At 42.6% G+C, this 17,392-nt stretch overlaps 1 protein-coding gene across 1 annotated transcript in view; it reads left to right on the top strand.

Annotated features, from left to right (window-relative positions):
- cntn3b (contactin 3b) overlaps positions 1-14,977 on the top strand; it is a 62,991-nt gene extending 48,014 nt beyond the window's left edge. The window contains exons 14-23 of the mRNA XM_037779967.1: positions 1,719-1,836; positions 2,704-2,862; positions 2,990-3,139; positions 4,963-5,033; positions 5,433-5,667; positions 6,093-6,202; positions 7,489-7,675; positions 9,483-9,595; positions 9,701-9,866; positions 10,407-14,977. Coding sequence (XP_037635895.1) covers positions 1,719-1,836; positions 2,704-2,862; positions 2,990-3,139; positions 4,963-5,033; positions 5,433-5,667; positions 6,093-6,202; positions 7,489-7,675; positions 9,483-9,595; positions 9,701-9,866; positions 10,407-10,498 — 1,401 coding nt within the window. The 3' untranslated portion in view covers positions 10,499-14,977. The remainder of the gene's footprint in view (positions 1-1,718; positions 1,837-2,703; positions 2,863-2,989; positions 3,140-4,962; positions 5,034-5,432; positions 5,668-6,092; positions 6,203-7,488; positions 7,676-9,482; positions 9,596-9,700; positions 9,867-10,406) is intronic.
- The last annotated feature ends 2,415 nt before the right edge of the window (positions 14,978-17,392 follow it).

The raw sequence follows: 17,392 nt of genomic DNA, 5'->3' as shown, positions 1-17,392 counted from the left end.
TTAAAAGTGACAGTATGAACAGTGACAGAATGTACAGTATACAGTATGTGTCCACGGGCACATACAATGTTGTTATGGTCAGTGTATTCTGTTTCATTTAATGCTGCATACTGATCATTTTATTTCTAGAAGTGGGTCGTAGTAACAATGCTATTGTGAGCACTGGGTCCTTAATTTTCGGACACCGTTTGAATTTTCCGAAAGCTATGTTTGGATGACAAAATTTCACGTTAGTGGACGCGTCTCCAACCCTGTCTCCTACAAAATTACATTCCCTTACAGCTAAACTGTATTCTCAATTACGTTTTGAAGGAAACATATTGTCTCCCGGTTCACGGTCGCAGTTTTAAACTGTTTTAAACCGTTTTAAACACGTGGTTAATGTTGTAAATTAAAACAAAACAAAACAAAACAAAAAATGCAACAAAACTACTTGGTTAGGTTTAATAAAAAAACAAAAAAACAATCATGATTAAAATAAGTTAATGTTGACTTTTAGTTTCTCACGGGACGCAAACACCGGTCTCCTGGGTTCTCCGGTGTTTGTTGACCCATTCACCACCCGACCTCGAAATGTAATTCACAATGCAGTTTCGTTGTATGACAACGTAATTTTTAGGAGACCATGATTTAGGACCACCGTTTTGGATTGAGGACCAAAGATTTTGCCACATTTCTCACAATTGTCAACTTCAGTCTGGGACATGAACCCAAAATTGCACAGTGTAGAGAGCTCATAACAAGTATTGTTTTTGTATCTAAAGCCTGATATAGCTTATTCGTCTGTGCTGTTGAGCTCCATTGTTGTCCAAAATATGTCACACTGGATGACCTGTTCCTTCGTTACAATGAACACGGGCAGTGTAGTTTATTCTGAATCAGTCCCACGCACAGCGTCCTGCTGCTGTAGATACTGGAGTAGACATGAGAGCACCAAAATGTGTATGCTAAAAAAACTACAATACCCAGCTGTTAAAGGACATTATTCAGTCTTTAAAAAATGACAGTTTGTTTTTATTTGTTTTTTCTTAAATGTATATTTATGTCTTTAGTGGGAACAAATGGGCTTGGGGCTGAGTGTCACAAACAGGGTATGGAGGATGTTGAGAGACGGACGAGGGTATTGTTGGTTTTGGTCTTTTAATGAGATTTGTTGACAATAAGAAAAATATAGGAAAAAACACCCGCCTTCTCCTTAAAGGATGTCTTTCATGCAGCCACAAATAATTCAACTGTCCTTATACAGATGAGAAAGATTACAATATCTGTTGTGATGTTTCATTGTGTTCCCCTCATGGCCGCCACATGCATCCAGCTTATGTAAGATAATATTTGCTCTTTACACTGGGAGTTATACTCATATCTTGCTTGAGCTTATGTAATTACAGAATAATTGGGATTGTCTTGCCAATTAACTAGACTATGTTTGTTTAGTGTGTCCTGTGTATAGCTGGTAGCTGTTTGTCAGGGGTTGAGGGGGGTTTGGGGTGGTCGGGTAGCGCCTGAAGGACAGCCAAAAGCATTATTTGTGCAGAGTACATCTGCCATGTCTGCTGTTGGTGTTTGAAGAGATGCAAAAATTCTGTGGCCTGGAGACGATGTGATTGTGCAAAGCATTATAAATGTTTCAAACATCCTGGAGCCAAAAGCTGAGTGATGAAATAACGCTGCATCTCTTACTTAGCCATATTTTTTTCAACGATCACATTCCCCTCTAGACTATATCGGGGGATCTGATGATTCGTAACATCCAGCTGAACCACGGAGGGAAATACGTCTGCGTTATTGACACCGATGTCGAGAGCCTGTCCACCTCTGCCATCTTGGTTGTCAAAGGTAAGCGTATCCAAGTGATTTCAAGAGCTTGTTTTCATATGCTAATGCACGAATACTCTTCTGTATTTATTGTAAAATAATGTGGCATTGAAGCATCCGTACAAGTATTCAAAGAGAAAGAAGTTTGACAAGAGAAAGATGTGAAAAACGCTCGAGGCTTCCTGTAAATATAGAGTGCTGCAAATGGATGGATGCTACCTCCAGTCAGAGTTGTATCAGTTTCTGTTTACATTATACTGTATGTGTTGCTGAAATTGTAAAAATGGCACACACACACTCACACTGGCATTGCTTTGTTGCTATGTGCTCAGTGTATCTGGCTCGCTGTGCAGGCTTATCTCTGGTGATTTACATTGGTATTCATGCCCTTAACAAACTGTAATAGCGGTCCCAGGTGCTTTGAGAAGGCAATGTTTATCACAGAAAATGACTATAATTGGCTCATTTACACATCGGCGAAATATCATGGCAAGCATTTAAATAATTGAGCAGTTGAGCAAACAACAGCAACATGGTAAAGCCACAGCGCGTAACAGTCACAGACACTCGCTGCCATCTTCCTCCCTCTGTATTATCTCTTCTTTTATGCTTCCCTCTAATGTCTGCTCCCATCTAGCCCCTCTTTCCTTTCCTCATAAGTGATTCCATCCAGTTCAGTAATCGCTTCGTAGCCCTGCACATCAAACACGCCGTGAATGAAAAGTCCCCCGCATGTTCACACCAAGGACGTAGCCCTTTAATTGAAGGGGAGCACGATGGCCTTGATATGTAACAAGGTGCAGAAGTCTTAATGGGTTTGATGAGGGGAGGCTTCTTGGAATGGGTGATCACCTCGGGTTCACCCTCCTCATTGTCTGATTGATTCAGGTCCGCCTGGTCCTCCGGACAAGGTGGCGGTGGAGGAGATCACAGACAGCACGGCACAGCTTTCCTGGACTCCCGGAAGGGACAACGGCAGCCCCATCACCGGCTACATCATCCAGGCCCGGACGCCGTTCACCGTGGGCTGGCAGGCTGTGGACACAGGTACCATCAAACACTCCTCCTGTCCCCCCTTGTAATTCTTATGTGGGTTTTTATTTATTCATCATTCAATTTGAGTCCCATTTATACGACAATCTGATTTTCTAAAAAGCTTGTTTCCACTTCGCAGTGCCGGAGGTGGTCAACGGTAACATGCTGACAGCTACGGTGGTCGGTCTGAACGCCTGGGTGGAGTACGAGTTCAGGGTGGTGGCCCGCAATGCCGTAGGCCTGGGAGAGCCCAGTCCGGCCTCGGCCAAGACCAGGACAGAGGATGCCAGTATGTGAAACACTTCACTGCACACACACACACATTGACAATAGTGTTGAAGGATTTGCGGTGATTTAAAAAGGATTAATTATCAGGAACACTTTTCTTGGGATTTCCCGCCATAAATGAAATTATATTTGAACCCCAGTGAACAACATTATTGGTAAGACTGCATATTAATTGACATTTCAAGCAGTAATAGATTCCTCTTACTTGGCGTCACATTTGTCAGGGTAAATGGGGGAATGGGCTGCACTTATATAGCTCTGTTCTACCTTAACGAACAAAACACTTTACACTTGGCCTCTCATTCTCCCATTCACACACTCTCACACACACCCTCACACCGCTGGCGACGGAGCTGCCATGCAAGGCGCTGGTCTGCCCGTCGGGAGCAATTTGGGGTTCAGTGTCTCGCCCGAGGACACTTCGACACGAGGACAGCAGGAGCTAGGGATCGAACCAACAATCCTGTGATTAGTGGACCACCTGAGACACAACTGTGCCTTAGCATGAGAGCATACGACAGAGTTTGAAAACATGAGCATTAGCAGCCCTGGACGGTATGACAGCGTATCAGGGCCATTGTAGGTAAAAAAAAAAAACATTACGGATCCGAGAAGAAAAATTTAAACTTGTGAGAATAAAGTGGTAAATTTACAAGAAAGAAAACTAGAATATTCTCTGAGAATAAAGTGGTAAATTGACGAGAAACAAATCATACATATCCAAGAAAAAAATCTGAAATTTTGCGCCTTTTGCGTTGCACCTTAGTTAGTGTTCTTATGGTAAGGATAGCCTCTGAGCGAGGTGAAGATCCTGAAAGATACATAAACATGTTTTCTTTCATGTTTTGTCTGTGTTCTTTTATGAATAGAAATAAATTGTAATATAATAAATATATTTTGCACTGGGTGGGTCACGCTAACACAGTGTTTAACGATGGCGTCCGTGGTGTGATGAGGTTGATCCAACCTTGCAAAGTGAAGCGATGTGCTTCCTTGACAAAAAAAAAACACTATTTCTGTGAGTTTTTTCCTGCAAATTTGTGAGTTTAATCTCAGAGAATATCTGAGTTTTTTCTCGTAAATTCATGACTTTACAATCTCAGGGAATGATCCTTTTTTTCTTGTAAATTTGTGAATTTTTTCTCGTAAATTCTTAAAAATACCGCTTTAATCTCAGAGAATATCTAATATATTTTTAAAATTTTTACTCTGAATATTACCCCCTCCCGGTTCCATATTTTTTTAATTTATTTTTTTACTTACAATGGCCCTAATAAGCCGTCATAGGAAGGTTTAGGTATTTTTCCAGGACACAGGATCAGAGTTTGGCTGGAATTCCAAGGAAGTACCGTGATCTCGGTTCCCAACATTCAACCCTAACAGACAACCATCCATCTGTATCAGATATAAATGCTGCATCAACCATTTGCTGATATGACACATTAAATGTGATGCTCCGCTTACTATAGGATACTATAAGGACGTGCACGAGTGCTCCTCCACCTACACTATCAGCTCTGCCATCACACTGCGGTGCTCCAACAGCTGAGTGGGAATAGGAACGAGTGGGTTGAGTTGAGTGCCATTTACAAAGAACTGCAGATCTTGGCTTGGTGTCTATGCACGGTGACATTTGGGCAATATCAGTAATTCACTATTCTCCGAAATGTTTGTGTTTGCACAGTGAGGGATTTGTGGGCTGTAAAATGGAAGGCAGTGTCTGCAGCAGGCAGCCTTGTCATAAGGCTACAAGTAGAGTTGAGGCTTGTCGTTGAGCTTTGTAAACTGTGTTCTAATTGCTCCCCTCTGGGCTTTACCTCTCAGTTCCTGATACAGCTCCCACTGATGTCGGAGGAGGAGGCGGCACAAAGTCTGAATTAGTGATAACATGGGAGGTAAGTCATCTGTCACGTTTTACTGTTCTATCCATTGCCGAGTAATGGTTTTACTTAATTGTGCAGAATTGAACGGAGCAATTTTATGGCCCACATTAGAGCGAGACACCTCTCCTCGGGGCCCCAGCCTCCGAGTGCCATTTCTCCCTCCAAAAGCAGGGGACGGAGAGCACTCGCTCTGAAGAGTTTTGCACTTTAGCCACAATTACATAGCCACAAAAGGAGGAAAAAGATAAGGCGAAAGGTGATTGCGGAGCGTTCTGGGTGGTGACGGCAAAGAAAGGGGGCAGTATCTAAATCACGGACGTCCTTGTCGGAGGTGCAGCGCAGAGACGGGCCTGTCTGTTTCTTTGTCTGTATGCATTTTAATATCACTATAGTTTTGTGTTTTGCTCCCAGCCTGTTCCCGAGGAACTGCAGAACGGAGAGGGCTTCGGCTACATCATCGCCTTCAGGCCCCTGGGCACGGGCACGTGGACGCGAGCGGTCATCTCCACACCTGGCGTGGCGCGCTACGTCTTCCGCAACGACACCATCCCGCCCTTCTCGCCGTTTGATGTGAAAGTGGGGGCGTACAACAACCGAGGGGAGGGGCCCTTCAGCTCCATCGGCACCGTGTATTCGGCAGAGGAAGGTACGTACAGACTTCCCAGCCTGGCGGCGGAGAGTGATGCTTAAATAAGCTATAATCTCTCTCCTTACAACTATGACCTTGAATAGTAATGATGAAATTAGTTCTCTTTTTCCAGTGCTGTTATTCCCCCCCCCTTCCTCTCAAGCTGGGAATGTCAACTTGATATTAGTTATCGTGCTGGTAGATTACAGGAAATCCTAGCAGACACTTACCACACCGCGCTGTCAGGGAGGTATTCTGTTAATTGAATTTGCTGGGCAGATAGTCTTCCCTTATGTCAGTCACAGATCCCATTAAAAGAGAGTAGGGGAAATAGCTTTTCAGTGAAACTACAGGTCTATGTGGTGCCTTTCTTATTGCTATTAGTGTGTGTGATGGTGTCGGATGAGTCTTTGGGATTCTCACTAGCGCTCTATTTTCTGCAGTCCCCAGCGTGGCTCCTAAGAGGGTTAGGACTAGAAGTGTGTCTGCAGTGCAAATTGAAGTGATCTGGGAAGCTCTCCCTGCCATCTCTGAGAGAGTGCTTGGATACGAGGTACGTTGTGAATCACTGCAAATTTTCTTTTTTTCTCAAATAACACGATAATTGAGCTTTTCCCATGTGGCTTTTTTTTTTATCAGATCATAACCACCCTTTCTTTGTTCTTTAAATTAGTTTTCTCTCTTTTTTTTTACTTGTAATATAGCTTCTCATGTATCTCTGCGAGGATTTTGTTTTTTTTACTGTAATAATATCATGAAATGACCCCAACACTTTGGTGCACCAACAGCAAACCCACAAGAGAAAAATAAAATCCCTCATTCTTTCAAGAATGCAAAGAGGGCTTTTGCTGTCACCCCCCCACTCCCGGTGCTCTTTCAATATCTGTCACCTCTGGCCCTCAGCACAAAGCTCCCCAGTTGCCATGGCGGTGGCCACATTGTCCTTTCAGAACAGAGCTCATTTCTCCAAACGCGGTCCTGAAGTGGATTTCAGCTGCTGAATCTCAATAGGCCACCAACAGTATAGATCGGAGGAGCTGTGGACTGCACTCAGCCTTTAATTAGACGATTGCAAATGCAATTCAGTTTTAATGCAATCATCGTTATTACCGCTGAAAACATTACATTACTGTAAACCCAATCCTGGTGCTTATCATACACAACTTTAATTGATAACAAATTTGCGATGCAATAATTCAACGTGATGGAACAGCCGGAGTATCCCCGAGGGCAGACTTCACATTTTAATTTAATTATTTATTGACTGAACTCTTATGTCACTTAATACCAAACACATAAATATTGAAGATGACCCAAAGCAAGCGGCCAATTAGTCCATTTGTTTTATCAAATATTGCATCACCTTCACCTTTAATTGGAGGCTAATAGCCTGAAGGAAAGCAAACTGTGCATTTTTAACACAGAATCCTGCTTTGCTGTAGAATGTGGTCATTTGTTACTACATGGAAAGCATTTAAAATAATTATTCCGATTTATCCATAACTTCTTCACTTTTTAATTCCAGTTTCCTCAGACTAAAGTAAAAGCTAAGGCTGTTTTTTATGGAGAAAAAAAACAGACAATAATCATGAATCTTCCTTCCTGGGTCATACGACCCACCAACCGTTCATATGGTCTGGGTGGTTGAGAGGATGTGCTTCAGTAATGGAGACTCCACTAGTGAAAAATGTATTACTCATCATCTCTCCCTCCCCTCTGTAATACACACAGCATTTCAGATTTCATGATGGAATATGAATTTCAATAATGCATTGAAATGCACCACTAGATTCTGGCTGTTTGTGCCCATGATTGAGACCTTTTTTTTCACTCCAACAGGTCATGTACTGGGAAGACGACACCAAGCCTGACACTGTTGGCAAAGTGCGCATATCTGGGAACTACACGCTGGTTAACATCACGGGGCTGAAAGCGAACACAGTCTACTACCTCTGTGTGGCCGCATTCAACACGGCTGGCCCCGGGCCACAGTCGGCGCCCATCAACGCCACCACAAAGAAACCACGTGAGTGCGTCCCCGAGGGGCCATTGTAACCATTTCCAAACGGCCCCCTCGTTCATGAACCGTGTGAGCCGTTCTCGGATGACGTCGTACTGTCCTCAACATGACAGGCGTAGCATTTCTTCAGCTTTGCTGGTTGCGCTCATAAAATTCGATGTGACAAGGGAACTTTCCATTTACCTTGAGAAAAGAAAATGTAATCAATGGGTTGAGTGGAGCTGCAGTGACAATTTAGGTATTTACAGTGGACAAGTGATGTTAAAGGAAAAGTGTGTAACAATTAGGGTGGATTCATTACCATAGAATGAGCTGTTTATATCTACATAGGGAGCGGGTCCTTTTTACTGAGCCAGCCACCATTTCTACAGTAGCCCAGAACGGAGAAACCAAACACTGGCTCTAGAGAGGGCCATTCGCGTTTTCACGTTTTTGTGTCAGCCACCATAGTTCTCCTACACGCTTGGCCAGCCCTAGTCTCGCGGCAAAGAATGTAATAGACCCGCCTATCCACCGGAAGAAAGAACGTCAGTGTCGCGTTTTGTGTCGCCAAGACATGAATATTACACGCCTGCATGAAGGTGAAGTGTTTTGTGGTGACGGTTGTCAAGAGACGTTTGTCACATGTTGTGTAGTGACGGAAGTGTAACAGAGCTAGTTACGTAGTATATACAGTGAGAAAGACCACTTATGGTGGGAGGGTGGATGGGTCCAACAAACACAGGACTTTCAAGCGAGAGACCGGTATTTTGTTTTGCAAGTTACGTTAGTGAAATTTGTTATGACGTTACATTGTTTCCGTACATATTTTACTTAATTTACAGTTATTTTAAGCCCAACAATGTCGTTTTCCCTTAACCTGACTAATTGGTTTTGTTGCCTAAACCTAAGTGAGTGGCTCACTTGCACCCTGCTGGTGCTGCACGTTCATACAGGTATGAACGTATTCATGTCTCTGCGAGGCAAAATGTGACACAGACACGCTTTCTTCCGGTGGACAGGCAGGTCTATTACACTCTTTAGTGTGATATTGGGTTGGCTTGGCACACGGGAGAAGTTTCAGTTGGTTGCAATCTGCAACCTCACCTGCAACCTCACCTCAACCTGCCGCCAAATCTTACACACTGCACCTTTAAAGCTAATTTACACAACTGCTGCGCAAACTAGACTCTTGAAATGTAGGGATTTAAGCCCTCAGATATTCTGCAATATGAGTGGAAAAGTAACCATCGCATACTCGTATTTCATGACACCAGGATAGTAAAGAAAATAGGATAGAAAATAGTGGTGGCCCTAACTCATACTTTCCCAAATTCTATGGTGAAAGCTCAACGCACTGCAACACCAGAAAACTCATGCAAATATATGAAAACACAAGCAAATGAAGACTTCTTCACCACTTTGAAAAAAATAAACATGTGCAACACCCAACCAAATAATGAAACACTGCAAACGTGCTGCGTTTTTCTGTATTTGGTTATGTTTTCTCACTTTGCCATGCGTGTTTCTGAATGCTACGCATGTTGTCAATTTGCTTTTGTTTGGTCTATTTGTGTTTTTCTATGTTGTGGTGTGTTGAGCTCTCAGGGCCACCATAGAATTCATTTTGTCTTAATTAGTGAGGGGAGCTCTGCTGTAGCCTAAATTCATTATTCAGACCGATAAGTTGAGAGTTTTTTAAAATGAAAATCTCTCCAAGTGGAGCTAAAGGAGGAATCTGTAAATTGTTCTATATGCATGCACTGATTTGGAAAAATAACCACAGGAAATAGTCATGCAGCATATCCTGTTGTATATCTGTTTGTTTCTCCAGCTCCCGATCGGGCTCCGCTCAACATACAATGGACCATGATTGGCTCCACGCTCACGATGCACTGGGATCCCGTAGTAGCTATGGAGACCGAGTCAAAGGTCACTGGGTATTTGGTAGGTCCAAATTTACTGCCACGCTCTGATTTATCTTCAGAATCAGGGATGAGACGGTTTCTGCATTAGCTCATTTTTCTGTGTCACCTCCCCCTCCTGCCTCAGGTGCTGCTGAAGAGACATCGATACAATGACATCAACGCTATCTCGACCAACAAAACCACCGTGGAGCTCAGCCTATCCGCCAATGACAACTATCTCATCCAGATCAAGGCCATGAGTGAGGGCGGCGAAGGTGTGGGCAGTGAACCCATCCACATCCATAAATTAAGTGAGTTTACTGTTGTCTTTTCTTCTTCACATCATTTTCTTTTCGGCCGCTGATAAATCTGAGGATTCAATAATTCGGAGAGAACATTTAATTTGGCTTCATCGCATCCCCTTCCAACCGTGTGTAATAGACTTATTTCGAGTGCAAGAAAAGCGACCTTTTTAGAAATGCGTGCGCGGTGTCATCCATCTCTGCCATTGGGTTATTATTCCGTGTTGACTGGCTGCACAGCGCTGCAGCATATAAAGCAGTTCTGTGCTCCCGTCCCGCTGCTGTGCAAAATTGTGAGGCGGCTCAGTTTGCCACTCTCCTCTTTGATATGATACGAACTTTATCTTCCCTGGATGCTTAAATAGCCTCTCCTGTTGAAAGCCAGTAATAATGTAGATATGGGAAAAATTCACAGTTGGCTTTTGATTTATGATGGCTTGTCAGAATTTTTAGGGGATGGCACAGCGGAGTGCGGGGTTTTTTGTTCTTTAGATCTGAGGGGTATTTCTGGTTTCTTCACGAGCTGCTCTGCTGTTTTTTTGGTTGCAGGCATGGGAGCGCGGGGCTCCGGAGCGATCCGCCTCGGCCCGTCGTACCTCTCTGCAGTCCTCATCAGCGGCCTGCTCTGCTCCGCCTGGTGATGTCTAATCGGAGCCTACAGAGCGCCCTGCCCTCCCCCTCCACCCCCTTCAGTCGGCCTGTCCACTGGACTGGCACAAGGCCCGGGCTTCAGTGGCAGGACTGGGAAAGACTGGAAAGGACTGGACTCCGCCGAACTCTTAAAGGGACCACGCCACTTTCTTTTAAAAAAGGGCCATCAGATAGAGATGATTTGCGTGCATGATATCTTTCAGTATTTCTTCCAGCGTCATAAGTGCCACCGTGCTCTAGGTTTCATTTTTAGAAGTTATGATGTCTACATGACTTATCTTCTTAGTGTCTTTGGAGATACTAATGCCTTAAAACCCATTTTACACATACAGTCCATACCAAAGTAGGTGACAGGCTGCTTGCTTTATGGTTTCTTTAACCCCCTCTATAACTTCTCAATGGGTGATTAACCGATATTCATTGGTTTCATCCACATTTTACTCTCTGAAAAAACCTTAAACTAAACCAGTCCCATTGACAGAACATCAACTAATATCCTTATCACATTTTTTGCAGCTTTTGCCAAAAGAAACATCCATTGCAGGCTTAAAATTTTCACCAGGCTTTGACAGATATATGAAAGATGCATAGCAAATTGATCAACTGTGCCTCAAACCCACTTATCTCTGCATATTGAAATAATATTAGCTCTGTTGGAGAGCTACAGTCTCCTGAGCTTGAAGCCCCCCCCTCCTCCACAATACTCACATAGATAGATCTTGGCATTTTGCCATCTCTTGCTCCTCTAAATAATAAATGCCTATCACACTCCGCGTTCTCAGTCTGGCTCAAAAAGCCGGGATTGCAGAAGATAGAGACGCGTGGTGTCAGATCCCATGCGTGCTGTTCCTCCTCTACATTTAGACGACCTGTGTTCTAGATACGTATATCATATCACGGAACATGTTACCATCTATACACTCCAGATGACCAGCTGGCCCAGTGCACAATGGACTGCAGGATAACAGTGCCTTCACTAGAGCTCACTCTGATTTTTCTTCTTTTTTTTTCCTTTTCAAATAGCTTAAGGGAAAGATTCATGTTGCAGAAGAAGAGGCTTTGTTTGCTTTTCTTTCCGAAGACGTTCGTTAGGAAGGACAGGAAACTCAGAATGTAGAGGGAGCCCATTATTGGAAAAGGGTGTGTTGATTAATTTTTCATTGAGACACCGGGTTTACCTAAGACAAAAAAGGGTTGGAAGCTTTAGGAAAAGCCGCAATGGATTTGAGGTATAATTTTGGTCCCAGTATTTATGGTCCGTGGTATAATAAATGTATGACTCCATCCGAAGCATAATTTATGGGCTATTAAGGCATCAGAATAATTGATGCCAATACTGCGGTGAAAGTGCCCTGACTGGAAATGGAGCGAAAGGCACGGCTGTCATTTCCCCCCCCACCCCACCCCCCAAAACCCCATCACCGCCTATTGGACACACACCAGACTGAACAGCAACAAAAGAGCATCTGCTGAGGGAGCAACTTTTCACGCCCTTTTATGATGTGGATGAGTCTGTCAAAAGCCACCCAAGAAAGAGCCGAGGTACGATTACCGGGGTCTTGACAATGTTCACGTGGACGTGGAAGGATACAGTCAACTGAACTGCTACACATTACTGTGCCTTTGCCGAACATGGGGCTGTGTACGGTCATTAGCTCGGAGGCTGTCGTCGTCTTCGTCGTCTGTATTTTGCACTCTCTTCTGCCCCCCACCACCACTTCCCCAAAGTCGAATGAAAGCACAAGGAATTGATGCAAGGTGACTGGATGTCCTCACTTAGCCGTCTGAACAGGTGTGCAGTCCCCAGAGGCCTCGTAAAAAAAGTCCAAACGGCCGACATAATCAGGCTGTCCTATCTGCTCCTTTACTGGTTTCATAAAGCTCTGTGCTCTTTGATTAGACTGCTGCAGACCAGTCAATGGGATATTGATTTTCTTGCCCCATTATTACAGCTGTCACAATTCAGCTGCTTGATTGACTTATGGCCGCGTTCTTATCACACTTTTTGTGTTACAGGCAATGATGCTTCAGAACTACTTAACTCCCCATCAGACAACTTCAAAGGCATTCTTTTTCTCTGTTGTGTTTTGCTTTGTTTTTACTAGAAATCTCACTGTATTTGCTTAATTTCTTTTTCACAGATTTACGAGTATTTTGTTGTGTAGTGGTTGATTTTGTGATTTTGCATTGGAGCAGTGAGCTGAAATTGATTGGCTGGTTGATTCTTTTGAGTTACACGTCAAAGTGCTACTGTGGATTTCTTTTTCTGACAACATAAAAGCCCAGTCACACCAGCATTTAAAACAGTAGTCTAAAATTCCGTGGCGAAAATCATTTCAATGGGGTGAAGTAAATCTGTGTAAATTTAAACTTTGGTGAACTTTTTTTGTGCCGTTAACTTTTATCAAACTGCCTTGACAAACTGGATAATCCAAATTGGTGAAAGCTAGCTTATCAGCTGTGTTGCATTAACCCGTTCTCATTCCCAATTAGTCACATATGGACGCTTGGTCAGGACCCTTTGGCGTCATTTAGGTTTAGGCAACAAAATACTTAGTCAGGTTTAGTAAAACTAAACTGGTTCTTGACCTTTTCGAGTCACGACCACCCAGAATAATCAGGTTGCCGTTCGCGACCCTACACGCCTCCCCCTGCTGATTTTGAGTGATTATTGTGAATACTCTGATTAATAAATGTAGGCTAAATAAATAATGCTTTGTTTAGTTTTGTTTTGTTTGGTTTGAACAGCTAGCACCTAGGCGTTGTCCAATGTGCTCCAGGCACTGTGGATTTTACACTACTCTCTACACTCCATACAATCTGAGGCAGATTATATCACTGGTACAGGCGATGTCATGTAAAAAACATTACCCAGTCTAAAATATGTTTTTTTATTTATTTGTTAGTTTAATTTTTTTCTCAACAATCATCTGGCAACCCCCAAAATTATCTTAACCTACCCCGAGGTTGAGAACCACTGTAGTAAAAGACCCTGGTTTGGGTTAAAATTACGCAATTTTGGTAAATTACATAGCCTACGTTACATGACGTAAATTAAGAACGTTACGTAACGTAGCCTACTTACGCAACTTAAAATAAGTCAACGTTAACTTTTGGTGTCCTGGGTGAAAGCCCTGTGTTTGTTTGACCCATCCATCGCCCCCGTTTGCCACCGCTCTCTGGTTTGTTGTTCGTTATACTACGCCGTCATGGACGGCTGGAGCAGTTGCTCTGAGCGTCAGATATTGCCGCGGATGGGTTTACAGCCCGGTGGGTCTCATACAGACGCTAACGGGTGATTTGTGCGTCGGTATCAGACATTGAGGGCTGTGAAAACGTCCGTATTTGACGCCCTGGGAATGAGACTGGACTGGCACTAACCACTTTCATTTAACCCTCCTCTGTCGGAGTACAATCTGCTCCACAAAGAAGTTTTTAGACAAGTAATGAGAGGTTTTGATGGAACAAATATGTCTATGGAATAAACTGTGTGAACTAAATGTCCTGTTATTTACCAAGCTAATGAGCAACAGTGCTAGCAAGCTAGCTAGCTTAGGGAGTTTTTTATTTTTTTATTTTTTAAAGATGGAGAACAAAGAACTAAAAGACTGACTAGCACTAGCATGTTCCTGGCTCTCTATCACGTTTAGCCGTTAGCTTGACAACTACAGTAGTTCACCAACTAGCCCTGGGAGTATTCACTATGTCACCAAGCCTCTAGCGATGCCCTTTTCACAAAGACGTGAGATGAATATCGCTGTGCCGCTTTCTGGTGTGACCGGGCCTCAAAGCAGCTTGTGTGTCCAAATACTTGATCCAAGTGTTGTTAATATTTCCGTTAATATCCAAATAACTTAACCTCATCGCAAGATGGCAGACTCCTAGGTTATTCATTTACAGTGTTTAAAAGTGTGGCAGTTTTCTCTGAGCTTTCTTAATTTTTGACATAGTTGTAATTCAGCCTGATGTTTCTTACCTCTGCTCATGTTCTCATAAGAAAACAAAACTATTGTTTCTGGCCTTGTGCTTTAATAAATACTACAAAGTACAATCTAATGGAAGTGAAGGAAGTGATCAGAGGCGTCGGCTGGAATGGTTGAAGTGTACTGATCACAGACACAACAACATATCTATTTATATCCGCAAGGTCTGTTTGGTTAGATTGGTTTCTGTGGTTGTTGTTGCTAATGAGGAGTGTACCTGGTGCAGTGTAAATAGCTTGCATATATTTTTTAAACATGGCCATCAAAGACAACCTTACTGCTTTTATATAGTGTGTTCTCCGACCTTAATACTGGTGTATTAATCAATGATCTCTGTGAGATACTGACATGTAGAATGGCATTTTCATATTGAAAAGTAACTGTTTTGTCTTGTATACTAAAATTGTGCATGTTAATCATTGTTTGTGAATTTGTGTTGGATTTTTTTCTAAAACTATAACTTAATAAAAATGTTTATTCCAGCCAGTGGGATGTTCGACTGCGTTTGCCTAACTCATAGACACACAGACAGCTTTCTTCCAGATCCAAAGCCCCATGGACCTCCCAAGACCCAAGTTCAGTTGGTTTTTGGATATGTGATTAATGCAAATGTGTTACAGAATTTGCACCTAAAGGCCTTTACATACCGGGGGCGTGACGAATAAACAACACAAAAATGTGAAATACTCACCTGTGAATATTATATATCTATGGGCTTTTATTGTGAAAGGTAATAATGAAAGGAGTGGATCTGTTCTGCGCTGCCTTTGTAAAGGTTGAAAGGAGTGATAAAGTTTGTAACCCTGATTCCTACTACGGACTACCCTGTGTCAAAATCTAGTTTTGAGTTTTATTATTTTTATTTATATTGTTCCCACATATATGCATATTCCTAAATTAAGTTGTGTTTTCTCAAAATTACCACAAACTGACAGAGACCCAGAAAACAAGTGGGCCAGTAGTATTATTCCAGCTAGGAGGGCTCAATGTGATCCCATCCCTACTCGTCATATTTTGCCGCTTGTTTGTCACATGACGATTGTCACGTTTTTTTAGTGACGTTTGTGATGTGTTTTCCGTAGTTGTGGTACATTGCTCCTGTACATATTTTACTTAGTTTACTAATTTTTAGCCCGACCATGACGTTTTTCCTTAACCTACTGCGGACATTACCATAGTTTAGTTGCGTAGCGTGCAAATGACACATAAAAAGCGACGTACAAATGACACGCAAAAAGTCTAAAATGCGTAGTCATCACACGCGGAATGTCCGTGTAATGTTGTGATATTTATACAGCTTTCCGTGAGACAGGGTTGTTTGCGTAGTATCTTGACGCAGAAGGTTTTTCGCATGGTTAACGTAACACGTTAATGTGAAACAGACGCAGTTAGGTTTAGTCAACAAAACTATTTGGTTAGAGTTAGAAAAAAAAACACGGTTTGAGTTAAAATAACTACTTCTCTTACACAACCTAAGCTGCGGACGTAACATCATGTGAGTCAGTGACGTAGCGTCACGTGAAATAACGTCGTTAGTAAAAAATAACTCAACTTTTGGTTTCACAAGGGACACAGACATGAGTGAGTCCGGTGTTTGTTTGACCCATCCACCTTGACGCCCCGGGAGTGAAACCAGGATGGATGGTTGGTTAGTTTCTGGATCTCTGGAAAAATTATCAGTTTACTTTGTACACTGTATTTATAGGCAACAGCGTACATACTGTTTGGAAACAGAGATTTGTAAAACAATGAAATCATAAGATCATTTTAGCAAAAAATAATAACACCATTTCATTGCTAAAAGATAATACTGAGTATCATCCAGCCATAATCTGAAATCAAGTAAAGTCCAAGTCATTCCTCAAGAGTGAGCCAGTCAAGTTGGAGACCAGACCAGGTCCTGGGGGGTATCAAGACTGAGACCAACTCAAGACTGAATTACATATCTTATTAAATGTAACAATGACTAACGGAAACATTGATCTATTTGCAGGAAATCTGCGCCCTTCAGCTGTCACGGTCACGGCCGTGTGTTTCCCTGTGTTTTTCCCCTTCCCCTGTGTATCCCTGTCTGTGTCTTTGTGCCGTGGGCGTGGCGCTCCCCTCCTGGCCTCCAGTTACCACTGATTACCCACACCTGCCTTTCATCAGGCTCATCACTCTGCAGAACATCAAGCCTGGTCTTTCATCCACTCATCCCCAGATCGTTCCATCAGCTACAGTGATAGTTACTACGTTTCAGGCTGCTGCAAATGATTCTAGTTTTTGTGCTTCTCTTCTTGTGTGTTTTTTGCCCTGATTCAGGATCCTCTACACCGGATGTTCTCAACCTTTTGTAAGTTAAGGCCCACTTCTGATTGTTAAAACATTTCCAAGGACCACTGTCCCAAATATATATATAAAAAAAAGGATAAAAAAATAAAACAAACTGGGCTGTAAATATGTTACGTCAGCTTTAGGACCAAAATAAATTATGAACCCAAATTGAATGTATTCAGGGTCATTTTTCCTCACCACACACTTTGGGGCTTTTACTGGCGCAGGGTTGACTCACACATCACTTCTTCCTTTCATAAACCGATCTACAGTATTTTGTGTCACTGCTATACATCCGAGGGAACTTTTCAAATCTTAACAGATGTTCAAAATGTGAGAGACCCCACACATAACAACTTGTTATGTTAAATTGATCAGTTTTGCTCCTATAGTGTGTGGAGAGCAACGATTTGGCCAAAACAGCAAACTACACACTAACAGATTCCCTTCATGAACAATAAGAGTCACCACTAAAGAAAACTCGCAAAATCTCTCGCGATCAAACGTGACTTTAGCGTAAACAAACATGGCGGACAACGGACAGGTAGAATTAGCGATGTTAGTTTTTGCACTACTTTGTACTGA

This window comes from Sebastes umbrosus, chromosome 1 (genome assembly GCF_015220745.1).
Source record: "Sebastes umbrosus isolate fSebUmb1 chromosome 1, fSebUmb1.pri, whole genome shotgun sequence".
NCBI classification, from domain to species: Eukaryota; Metazoa; Chordata; class Actinopteri; order Perciformes; family Sebastidae; genus Sebastes; species Sebastes umbrosus.
This window is presented reverse-complemented; position numbering and strand designations above follow the sequence as displayed.